Consider the following 12,502-nt stretch of genomic DNA (forward strand, 5'->3'; position numbering starts at 1 on the left):
TCTGGTAATTCTTCGAGGACTTCGCTTAAGCAGAGTGGCTGCTCTGCTACTTTTGGAGATCTTGTAGGGATCAGCAAGAGAAAGTATAGGGATCGGAATCTTGTTAGGGCTATCCCTTGGTCTGTAGGAGGAATGGGAGGAAAAAATTATGTCCAACAGAAGGAGGGACAGGAAGGCTCCATATTCTTGATGAGTTGTAACATGGTCCATGGACAATCATGTGAAATGATCCTTTTCCAGGCACTGCACCCCATGCAGCTTACCCTGACTCAGTGGTCAAATATTGAGTGGTCTGGAGAATGCTTGGCTGCTAATAAGGGAAATCTTGGGGAGCTGAGGAGTTTTTGATTGCAAAAGGGGAAGTGCAGCTGGGCAGCAGTTGTGAGATCTTGAGTCATATCCCTGCTTCTTCTGTGTGTATGAAAGTAATTTTAAAATTAGCTTTTTGAAACTCAACATATATACATTTCTGAAACATTTCTGAAGAAGGGCCTAGGCCCGAAACGTCAGCCTTCCTACTCCTCTGATGCTGCTTGGCCTGCTGTGTTCATCCAGCTCTACACCTTGTTATCATATATACCATCCAGTTGAATGTCAACGAAGACAGATTTGTCATCACAAGAAAGCATGTTAAAAAGTCCACTGAAATATATGGGACTTTAGCCTTCAAGTGTTAGAGTTATTTAGGAGTATTGACAAGTGAAACATTGGAGAATGGTCGAGCCTTAGCTCAGTTTAAAGTAGTCTTGCTTCCTTAGTCACAAGGTTGTAACTTAATATCCCACTCCGAAAACACAAGGCATCCAGGCTGACAATCACCAGCTCTGATAGAATGATACAAAGAGCTGTTTTCTATGATGACAGGCTCAGGTTCTAAGAAACATATTAAAATTTTGTAAGTTGGGAGGAAGAACATTTTTCACTCAAAGCATAAGAGTTGTGAAATAAGTTTCCAGGATAAGCATTGAAGCAACCGGTCTAATTGGAGCAGGAGATAATTGACACAATTCTGGAGAAAAAGAATAATCAATGTGTATGATAAGAAGGTGAAGTTATTTCATCAATCAAAAAAGATGGACTTTATTCGTCTTCCTTAAAATTCCGATATTGGTAACACTCTTGTCGTGAGGAAAGAAATGAGTTATGCCTTACAGTTTTATACTCTTTCATTTCACAGATATAATTCTACATAGCCAAATGGAAGCTACCAGATTATGTACGCAGTTAGGACCTAAAAAAGTTATTCTGAAAAAGAGAAAGAATATTAACTATTGGAAGGAGCAAAATGAATAATGTTGGACACGCTTCTTCTTAACTCTCTCCCGGAGTTACAAGGAGAGGAATGTTGGGAAGGGAGTATGATAGATAACCCATCTGATATTGCCTACTTTACCATACAGTCGAAAGTTAAAGATAACTACCAGACAATTAATACAGTAAATTGTTAGAATTGAGATATAAATTCACTTTATTCTGTTATTAATTTTAAGTCTAAAACCTATCTTTCCTGGTTTCCACAGTACAGTGAGAAGTGTGTGTCAGGCTGTGTTTGTCCTGAGGGAATGCTGGACGACAGAAATGGAAGTTGTGTTATTGAAGACAATTGCCCCTGTGTGCACAATAATTTTCATTATCCACCTGGAAGCAGAATCTCAGTTGATTGTAACACTTGGTAATTTTATAACTGCAATTCAAATCTATAGTTATTAAAACATATCGAAACGTTAACTGTTTCTAAGCCTTTTGTGAATCTGAGCTATCTAAATTACACAGTTAATAACACATGATATATACTTAAAATTAGATATTCTGTCAATCCCTTTCTTCCTTATATTTTGTCCTTTTTTCTTGCACAATAATTGTACTGTAATATTTTTATATTATCTGCTGTTCACTTCTGAAATGTCAAAAGATACACAATGTAAAAAAAGAATAATGGCTGTTGAATGAAAATCAACCAGCAACTTATCGGCATTTTTCTCACACTGTTAACTATGGAGAAGAGGTATCTTGCCCTTAACCTCCCCATGAATTTAATCCATTTACTTCACTTAATGTTTAAAAATTTAACTGATTTTCCTAATCAACTGGTTCAGAGATGTTATTATACACCTCTGGAACAGTTGGGGCACGGACTTGGGCCTCCCGGTCCAGGGTAAGGACACTACCTCTGCACCATAGGAGAGCCTAGTTACTGCATTTTCACATTAACTGCCCATTAAACTCAGCACAGTGATTTAAAGCTGGTAGTTACAAGCATGAATACCCTTTTTTGCAATGTGCTCAATGTTGATAACTGCCAATCAACTTCTATTGTCGCATTATTATCAGCTCACACCTCCGGCAAAATACAGGCTAACTAATTGCACACCATGAGATGTCCACTACTGCAAATTCTGACCCCAGGACTATTTGGAAAAGAAGCTACACAACAAATTTTAACAAACTTCTCAAACTTGAATATGAAGGAAGTTGAAGTTAAAAATAAATAGTTCTTTTAAATCATAAATATCCTTTTGATGTTTTCTGATAAATGATGATGTTTTCTGCATTTTGTTCTCCAATCATTTTGATTTATTTAGTACTTGCCAGAAAGGCAGCTGGGACTGTACAAATATTCCCTGCTTTGGAGCATGTACAATATATGGGAGTGGTCACTACATCACATTTGATGGCAAGCGTTACAACTTTGATGGGAACTGTGAATATGTTGCTGCACAGGTAGGCTTTCTTGTATCTTTTTCTAGGATGTGTTATATCCTTGACTATGGTCTAAGAGCCTGAGAGCTAGTAATTTTATTTCCAGATGTCTGTAGTGAATCAGATACCTCAGATATCCTTAGGTAACTCTTTCACTAATTTTCTTTAACCTATTAGAAAACTTAAATTTACCCCAGCAATGTGGCTTAGACTTGAAAATCCTTGCCACTGTGCAATGGGGTGTATTCATTTTCCATTTTATGGCATTAACGTAAATCACATGAGGAACTGCATGAGGATCTGCATTATGTTTAACGCAGCAAGCTGTTTTAGTAGTGCAATATCATGAATATTATTTATCAAGGTAATCATATTATGCATTTATTTGCAGGATTACTGTGGAGATAATCTTACCAATGGCACTTTCAGCGTAATTACAGAAAATGTTCCCTGTGGGACAACTGGAACAACATGTTCTAAATCAATCAAACTGTTCTTTGAGGTAGTGTCTTTTTATTAGAATATTTTGCTGCCATTTAACTAATTGTAAAAGCATTTTGTTTGCATTTGTTTATACTGAATCCCTTTATATCTTGCTTCAGAATTTTGAATTGAAGCTAGCTGAAGGAAAACATGAAATAATTCAGAGGAATGAAAACAAAAAGATCCCTTTCACTATCCATATTCTTGGTCTTTATCTGACTGTGGAAGCTGACAATGGTTTGATTCTGATATGGGACAAAAAGACTAGTGTTTTTATTAAGCTGAGCCCCGCTTACCAGGTATGATTAAATTATCAACAATCTGAAGACAATATCTATCCCAATATTTTGAAAATATTAACAATATATCTCTGTTTTTAAATGGAAACAAAGCGAACTGATCTCAATGAATGGGTGATTATTACTCTGTGATTCCAGGGTTATATTTGTGGCTTATGTGGCAATTTTGATGGAAACGCCAACAATGACTTCATGACAAGAAGCCAGTCTGTTGTCGCTGATGTAACTGAGTTTGGAAATTCCTGGAAGCTAACTGCTAATTGCCCAGATGCTGTGCCCAATGATGATCCTTGCACCGAGAAACCACATCGCAAAGGCTGGGCACAGAAGCAATGCTCCATAATTACAAGTGACATCTTTACAAATTGTCACAAAATGGTTGTGTAACTTTCTCATTTTTAAAATTTCCTCATATGATGTCATATTTTAAATATTTATATATTTAATAACCTATTTTATCAACAGGTTGATCCAAATCCGTTTTATGATACCTGTGTCCATGATTCATGTTCTTGTGACAGTGGTGGAGACTGTGAGTGTTTTTGCACTGCTGTAGCAGCATATGCTTTCGCCTGCAATGAAACTGGGGTGTGCATTGACTGGAGGACCCCTGAAATTTGTCGTAAGTTTATGGCAACATTAACATACAAAGTGTTCAAGCTTTTAAAATTTACTATTTACTGGAGGTCTGTATGTATTCTTTTTATAGTTCTTGTTTGATTACAATGTTGCCTGGTAGTCTGAAAATTCACTATCTTAAGGTCCTAGCTTAAATATCAGCACTGAGTCCTTGATATTCCAGATCTGATGAGTTTGGTGGCGTTTTGATACCCACAAATCTCCATGTGTCTAGCGGTGACATTGTAAATAAGTATAAATTTGTCCCTAAACAAAACAAACATGCATCACATATTTCTGAAAAAAATTACCACACTATTAATTAATTTTTTTTATATTTATGAATTGTCATAGATAATACATCATTTTAACTGATTCTCAAATTGCAGGATTGGATCACTTAATAAAGTGGATCTTTGTTACTAATTATTTATGCATATTAATGATCACCTCTGATGATTCACCAACAAATACTATCAACAGGAAGATGCCGAGGGACGAGCAATCAATGTAAAGATAGAAATGTGAACATGAGGGATGGTTATTAATACCAGAATAGAAATATAGAAGGGTGCCTAATGAATGCAAAGATCAGTTTTAAAAAAGAGGAAAATAAACACAGAAGGAACGACAAAAGATTGGTAGAAAAAGTTACTGGGGGAGGGGGGGATGTGGTGAAGGGAAAGAGAAAATGTTACTAAAGGAGAGATATGATACCAGAGAATAGTTGTATGAAGTATTAAATTTTGAAGTATGTAGAAAATCTTTAGATCAACTATTAGGTAATGAATATCTATTTTCTGCTGTTTCAGCTATGTACTGTAGTTTCTACAACCCTTCACCTGAAATGTGTGAATGGCATTATTACCCTTGTGGATTCCCCTGCTTTAAATCGTGCCTAAACCCACTTGGCCTCTGCAACACCACATTCCAGTTAGAAGGTAAACGATCTTTTGATTTTACAAGAAGTTTCATACTATACAACAATATTTTGCTGTTTTTTATCCCATCAACAGCAACAATTACTAATTATATTGTATATAGTGTTTTTTTATTCAGGAATACATCACGAAGTGTTTCGGTATTATAGTTTTCAGTCTAATGCAAATGAAAGCAAAGACACTGCTGAACTGCCAAGAGCCAAAACAGTTGCAACAATGGGAATAGTAATTTACAGAAACTGGTGTGTCTTGCTGCACTAATATTGGTCCATAGGCAGTAGCAGTACAGAGTCTGGCATTGAATCGACCAGAAATCTTTATGTGCGCACGCTCTTCCCATCACAATTCTGACTAAGTAACACTGAAGCAGAGTGAGGAATTTTCAAAACCATATAACTGCCAAACTGTGTACCAGTATTACCTCACAGCAGGTTTTGTACTGTTTTATTAGCTTCAAGTTAATTTTCAAGTGTCTGCTACCACCCCAGAAGATTTGTCTGCAGGTCATGCATAACATGAGATTGTTAGTCTGAGTTTGCTGCCAGTAGCTAGAATTCTGAAAGTTAGCATCTAATCTTAACTGGGTTTATTTTAAGGCTATTTGTTGCTTTCAGAATCAACTTAATGATGTTGAATTTATCCTGGAATGGGTATTGCAGCAGCTAGAACAAGCAAAAAATGTATTTGATATCCTAAATTTCAGGTCTGACATACCTGAACTCCTCAACTTAATTGAAATGCTGCTGAATTAATTCCTGTCCAGAACGAGAATGGAAGGGTAAAAGGGTAAAGAAGGATTTCCAGGACAACAGAATGGGTATTTCAAGAAGGTCTCAATTGTTGCTGTTGTTGGAGATGTCTGGGCCAAGTGTGATTGAACATTCTTTGTGGGACATGATGGAGTGCTTCTACTTCTCTGGAAGCACAGTGGAATGTTTTTGTCTTACCTGGAAAGCATTTTTGTCCTTCTGATCAGCTGCTGACTTGCTCCTACTCATGGCCGGAAAGCTGTGGGTAAGATACTGTTAGGGACGTTCTGACATGTTTACCCAGGTGCCTCACTTGCTGGAAGTGACCCTGTATAATACTATCAGAAATGATGGGGAAATGTTAAGTTCAAATCAGGTAAGTAACCCGCTATTTCTAGCTTCCAATGGTGGGGTAGCTTCAAATCAACTTCAATGACAGTGCTCACAGTGTCATTTAGGTGCTTATAGGGGATGTTTTCAATCTTGAATTTAGTGCACAACTGCCATCACCATTTCAAGTGCTTTTATACACAACTAGATTTATTCTAAAACCAATATAAATAAGTATAAAAACCTGGTTAATCTGAAATAGATCTGCTCAACAGTACCAATTTAATTTCTTTTTTATTCAATAGCGTGAAAAAACAATTACTTTTTAAATTTTTTTTTAGGGTGTTACCCCAAATGTCCAGATAATACACCCATCTATGATGAACATACAAAACAGTGTGTCGCTCAGTGTGGCTGTTATGAAAATGGAAAACATTACGAAATTAACGAAACTGTTGAAACCACAAACAACTGTGAGAAATGGTACTTATTATTCTTTTATTTGCATTTTCAATAATCTAAGAATTCTGAATCAAACATTTGTGGGTGGAAATCCCATTCCAACCATTGACTTTTTTAGTGCCAGACTGAAGTTCAATATAAGTGACTTTTACCAACACTTTTGTCAAAATTTTGGTGGCTAGCACCATTTCAGAAAGATTACTAGAGTATTAATTTTATTTACCTAACAATGGTGATTGCATTTCAAATAAATTGATTAGGTTTAAAATGCTTTGTAGTTTCCAAAGGATATGGCAATATGCCATATGAGTTCCAAATGCAAGGATTTCTATTCACTTCCATGATGCTAAACTCTTATAAAATCAAGGGTTTTTTTTTCAGCTTGTGCACGCCAGAAGGTATTAAATGCATGAACGACAGCAGTGGTAAGTATTAATTTCATTGTTTAGCTACAAAGTAAATTAATTATGTATTTTAAAACAAAATATGAATTTTCACATCACCTATGTTTTCTTTCTTTATAGCTTGTGTCTGTATATACAATGGCACAGTGTACTATCCAAATGAAGTGATCTACAACATAACAGATGGGTTAGGAGATTGCATCGTGGCATATTGTGCTCACAATGGAACAACTGTTAGAATAATAGAGCCTTGTGCACTTAATACCACCACTACAACACCACTGACTGTTTCTCCATTTTCAATCACAGCCAGTACAGGTAACATTTTTCTGTTCATTTTTTGATTAGTAATCAAACTGCTCAAAGGGGGAAATAGAATATAGGTGTATGTCCTTTTAATGTTAAACTACTCTGCCTTCTTCAAATAATAATTGATGGATTCACTGACTTATCATGCTACAGATTAAAAATCTGGATTTGTTTGATTGGTAGATTGCTGACAACATGAACACACAAAAGCACAATCAAGCACAAACAATTTAGCCATTCATCATCAGACCTATTTGGACGAAAACAATCATTGTCAGGTCTTTCTGCTGCCAAATCTGCTCATGACTCCAAGATCATTTTGGACTGCAAAGATAACCAACAGCACATTTTTGTCCACTCTTAACTTCCCCCGAAAAACATTTTGCCTACTTGACCTCACCTTCAATAGTAGGTGTGAAGAATTTGTGACTTATTTTGTCTCTAAAATTGAGACCACATGTCGCTGTCTGTATCAAATCCTTCCCCTTCCCTTGTCCACGAAGTCAGTTTTCTCCCAAGATTTTTATGGCTGAATTCCTGACATTACATTTTTTCCAACTTCCAACATGAAAACCTTCCACAATGGCTTCCCATCCCTAGATCATTACCACCAGAATCCTCTAAGGAGTTTTACTCAGCCTTCTCCTTCTTCAAAACAACATGTAACCCTAAAGCATCAAAAGACAAGTTCTGCATACATGCTAATGACACCCAACTCTACGTAATCATCATCATCACTTTTCCAAGAGTCTGGCTGTACTCCCCAGAAACCCATCTGAAATAACTACACAGAGGCTGGTATTCCGTCACCAAATTACCCTTTATTTACACGTGGAAAGTCCTTGACACTGATCCAGTCCCTCAGAGCCAGCTCTCAGAGTGAATAGAACTTCTGACACTCCTGTTTATAACTGTCAGCTAGGGCTCCCTGATTGGACGAGGTTAACAGCCCCAATCGGGGAACTCACATTCTGTGAGGTCCACCTGGCTGACCTTGTTCCAATTGCTACATTCTTCCCCATCTAAGTCCGGGGACGTATGCCCGTTTCTTTTCTTGTAGCCTCTCCTGGGGCGTTTTTGCACCAGGTCCGGTTTCTCTGACTCAGCCTCAGATACAGGCAGAGTGTATGTAGCATCCTCTTCTCCAGGCAGTAAAGACATTGATGCTGCGACATCCGCCATGTCCATCTCAGATTCCGAGGTTTCATAGAATCCCAACAGTGTGGAAGCAAGCCATTTGGCCCATCATGTCCACACCAAACCTCTGACGAACATCCCACCCAGACCTACCTCTCAACCCTATCCCTGTGACCTTGCATTTCCCATGGCTAATCCACCCAGTCTGCATATCCCTGGACACTATGGGCAATTTAGCATGGCCAATCCACCTAACCTGCATAACTTTGGACTGTGGGAACACCTGAAGGAAACCCACACAGACATAGGGACAATGTGAAAATTCCACACAGACAGTTGCCAGAGGGTGGAATTGAACCTGGGTCCCTGGCACTGTGAGGCAGCGGTGCTAACCACTGAGACATCGTGCCATCCATTTCTTCAACACTTGACATGGGTTCTGACAGCCTTTCTGAGGGGCGAGGTATGTTTTGCCACTGCCCTGTGAGTTTTCAGCTTTCATGTGGTCCACATGCTTGTTTAGGACCACCTCACCTACCCAAATTTTATACATCACAGGACCTGATCTTGCATCGACCTTGCCCCTTACTCATGCAGGGCCATTTCTGTGGTTTCAGCATCAAACTTCGTCCCCTGAAGTAAAGTGCATCTTTCGCAGTAGTCTTCTGTCCAGCACTTACATTTCTGATGCTGGTTCATGCCACCCCTACCAAGGTCTGATCAGATTTAACCTACTGTGGAATCTTCTCCCCATGAGCAACTATGCTGGAGCTATCCCTGTAGTTGCATGAGGGTTGGTCCAATAATCAAATAGCAACCAGGACATTTTGGTATTCAGTGAAGCGGTAGGCTGGTTCTTTAAGCTTCCCTTCAAAGTTTGGACTGGTCTTGCTGCCAGACCACTGGACAATAGATGGTATGGAGCTGTCCTTATAATGCTAAATGCCATTAAACATTAGGAAATGCTCAAATTCCCTGCTGGTAAATGATGTCCTTTTGTCAGTAACCAACATTTCTGGGGGCCCTTTTACCATAAGAGATACTCATTACTTTTCTATCACAGTCCCAGTGTTTGACAAATGAACTCTATGCACATCCAACCACTTTGAGTGGGCATCCACAATGACTAAGAACGTTGAGCCCTTGAAAGGGCCAACAAAGTTGGCATGTAACTGAGTCCAGGGTTTACCCAGCCATTCCCACGAATGTGGGGGAGCTGCCAGTGGTAATTTTTGTCCTTGTTCACACTCTGGGCATTGCCCCATCAAAGTGGCTATATCTGCATCCAATTTTGGCCACCACACATAACTTCTTGCTGACATCTTCATTTTGGACACCACTGATGGAGTTCAGCCAGTATCTGGTGGCAGCCTTTGCTTGGGACAATCATTCTTTCACCCCAAAATAAAATGCCATCCTCTCTGGTGATCTGGTCTCACCGGGTTCAGAAAGATTTCATTCTGGTTGTGATGGCCCTTTTATTTCCCCTACCATCATCAGCTGTTTTAGTTTTGCCAGCACTGGATCTTCTAGCCTCAACAGTCTGATATTGTCAGCAGTGACTGGAAAGATGTCCAGAAACTTTAAAACCAGAATGGACTGTCTCCGTGGCAGAATCACTGGTGGTGCATCTGCCAGCAGGAGGCTGCTCAAGGCATCTGCATTTACTACTCAGCCTCCTAACATGCTGAGTACTATTGATAACAGCTGGAATCATTAAATATCTGACAATGAACTGAACATTTGAAGCCAAAATAAGAATTACTTGCATTGATTTAGCACAGAACAAAAATACTAGGGAAGGGACAAGCAATGGATTGATTTGAACATAGGATGAAAACTGTAAAATCAAAACTTTGCCGGAACAAATGCCAATAGTCGTCCAGTCAGGGTAGATGAATGAGTTTTATTGTACCCGCTTAGATATTTCTTAAATGATTTCAATTTTACAAAGAAAAGAAGTTTGGAGTTCAGCCTGTAAAGTGTTGAAAGAGTTCAGTATGAAAGATCAGCTGAGGGTTTTTGAAGCAATATTGCTAAGGCTAAGACAGAGATAGGCATCATTATGAAGATGAACTTAGTCTATCAAAATAGCAGGTTGATGGCATGCTGTCAATTATCCGTTGCTCTTGTCTTGTCACATCTTTGCCCTCTGTCCTTTGCATGTATAATGAAAACCTGGTAGTTATCAAGAGATTAACATGGAATGTTCAAGCAGATTATCAAATGCATTTTTGTTAAAGCAATTAATCTCAACCGATGTGTTCATAAGGGTGTAATATTTCACAACCCTCACTTAGCAACTGAGCTATTGATTATTCTTCAGTGCTAAAACTGATATTATCTGTGTTTTAAAGACTTTTTTTTGTCTTCAGCAATTAAGACAGCAACTTCAACTGTTCCCACAACCAGCAAAACATTCAGCAGTAAGTAAGCTCTAAAATTATTTGTAATTCCATAATATTTGCACTTCCATAATAATTAACATTGATATATCACTGCACATGTTTTAGCCAAACTATCTCCAACGGTGTTACATCTGTCTGTTTTTTGAGGAAAACATAGCAAAAAGCATCAGCAGGAAGTTTTATGAAATTGATATCATCAAATACAAATAGAATAGCCTGACGTTTCAAGCCCTTTTCATTCTATAATTCATTGAAAAGTCTTTAAGAACAAATTTTATGAATACTTTACCTGCACAGATAGTATCATTAATGGAGGTATTTGGTTCAAAAATGCATTTGCTTATGGACAGACAAATCTCTACCAGTAGCATAGAACTAGTTAATTGCAGCAATTAAAGAAAGATTTGTTTCCACATTAATTTTTCCATATACATATACATATACAGAACTGAACAGAAACCAATGTAAAACATTGTAATTGTCACATCAAATCTTTTAATTCCATATAGCTACTTGTGTGATAGTGGAACAATGTGAATGGACCCCGTGGATAAGTGTAACCACTCCGAACTCTAGTGTTTCCGGAGGTGATTTTGAAACATATGATAAAATTAAGGAGCATGGATATGCAATTTGTGATGCTCCAAGCAACATTGAATGCAGAGCCAGACATGCACCAGATGTAGAACTTGAAGATCTTGAACAAACAGTACAGTGCAATATCTCTTTTGGTCTCATATGTGAAAACAAGAACCAACATCACCAGAAAAAGTGCTATGATTATGAATTACAACTGTTATGCTGCACTTTTACATGTCAAGCTCCAACAACAACAGAAGTACTTTCAACCACCTCGCACATTACCACAAAAACCACTACAGAATCAACACCACCTGTTCCCACAAGTGTTAGAACATCATTCTCGCCAGAAACGACAGCACAGAGTAAAAAAACAACTGAAGTTTCAATGCCAACTAATGAATCACCAAGTACTGCAAAAGTATTGAGAACAACAAGTGCAATACCAACGACAGTGCAGACAATAGAATCATTCACTTCAGCTCCACACTCAGCCACATTTCCAACAACCATGACAAGCAAGCACTCAACTAGCAGTATAAAGATACCCACTGGCTCGACAACAACTACGATCTGTACAACTGAAACAATGGAGACGATTGAATCACACTCAACAACAGCTTCGTCTTCACCCACTTCTCCAACAACAAGAAGCTCTGCAACAACGAACTCACTACCAACTACACCTAAATCACCACCTCAAACACCTTCACTATCAACCAAAACACAACCTTCAACAATATCCACAAGCACAGTAGGCCCACAATTTTCAACCACAGCCATATCCAATCCAACATCTACACTCCCTCCGAACTCCGCGACAACTCATCTATCAATCACATCCGCAACCACAGGTACAACTCCAGGTTCGACCAGTACCACATTGACAGGAGAAACAACAACCGAAACAACAAGCTCAAAACCATCGACGAGTACAAAGGTAACTCAAACGCCTGAAACAGTAAGCACTACACTAACCATAAACACAACACCGTCTGCAACACCGCCAGCATCAACCCCAACACCAACAATGACTGGAACACAATCTTCTACAGAATCTACAACCATGACAGTCTCTAAGTT

The 12,502-nt window shown here is 38.4% G+C and overlaps 1 protein-coding gene across 1 annotated transcript in view; it reads left to right on the top strand.

Moving 5' to 3' along the window:
• LOC109934275 (mucin-2-like) overlaps nucleotides 1-10,866 on the top strand; it is a 30,985-nt gene extending 20,119 nt beyond the window's left edge. The window contains exons 12-22 of the mRNA XM_048607279.1: nucleotides 1,521-1,672; nucleotides 2,583-2,721; nucleotides 3,092-3,202; nucleotides 3,303-3,482; nucleotides 3,621-3,860; nucleotides 3,948-4,104; nucleotides 4,913-5,041; nucleotides 6,462-6,603; nucleotides 6,964-7,007; nucleotides 7,107-7,304; nucleotides 10,808-10,866. Coding sequence (XP_048463236.1) covers nucleotides 1,521-1,672; nucleotides 2,583-2,721; nucleotides 3,092-3,202; nucleotides 3,303-3,482; nucleotides 3,621-3,860; nucleotides 3,948-4,104; nucleotides 4,913-5,041; nucleotides 6,462-6,603; nucleotides 6,964-7,007; nucleotides 7,107-7,304; nucleotides 10,808-10,866 — 1,551 coding nt within the window. The remainder of the gene's footprint in view (nucleotides 1-1,520; nucleotides 1,673-2,582; nucleotides 2,722-3,091; nucleotides 3,203-3,302; nucleotides 3,483-3,620; nucleotides 3,861-3,947; nucleotides 4,105-4,912; nucleotides 5,042-6,461; nucleotides 6,604-6,963; nucleotides 7,008-7,106; nucleotides 7,305-10,807) is intronic.
• The last annotated feature ends 1,636 nt before the right edge of the window (nucleotides 10,867-12,502 follow it).

This window comes from Rhincodon typus, chromosome 17, assembly GCF_021869965.1.
Source record: "Rhincodon typus isolate 14 chromosome 17, sRhiTyp1.1, whole genome shotgun sequence".
Lineage (NCBI taxonomy): Eukaryota > Metazoa > Chordata > Chondrichthyes > Orectolobiformes > Rhincodontidae > Rhincodon > Rhincodon typus.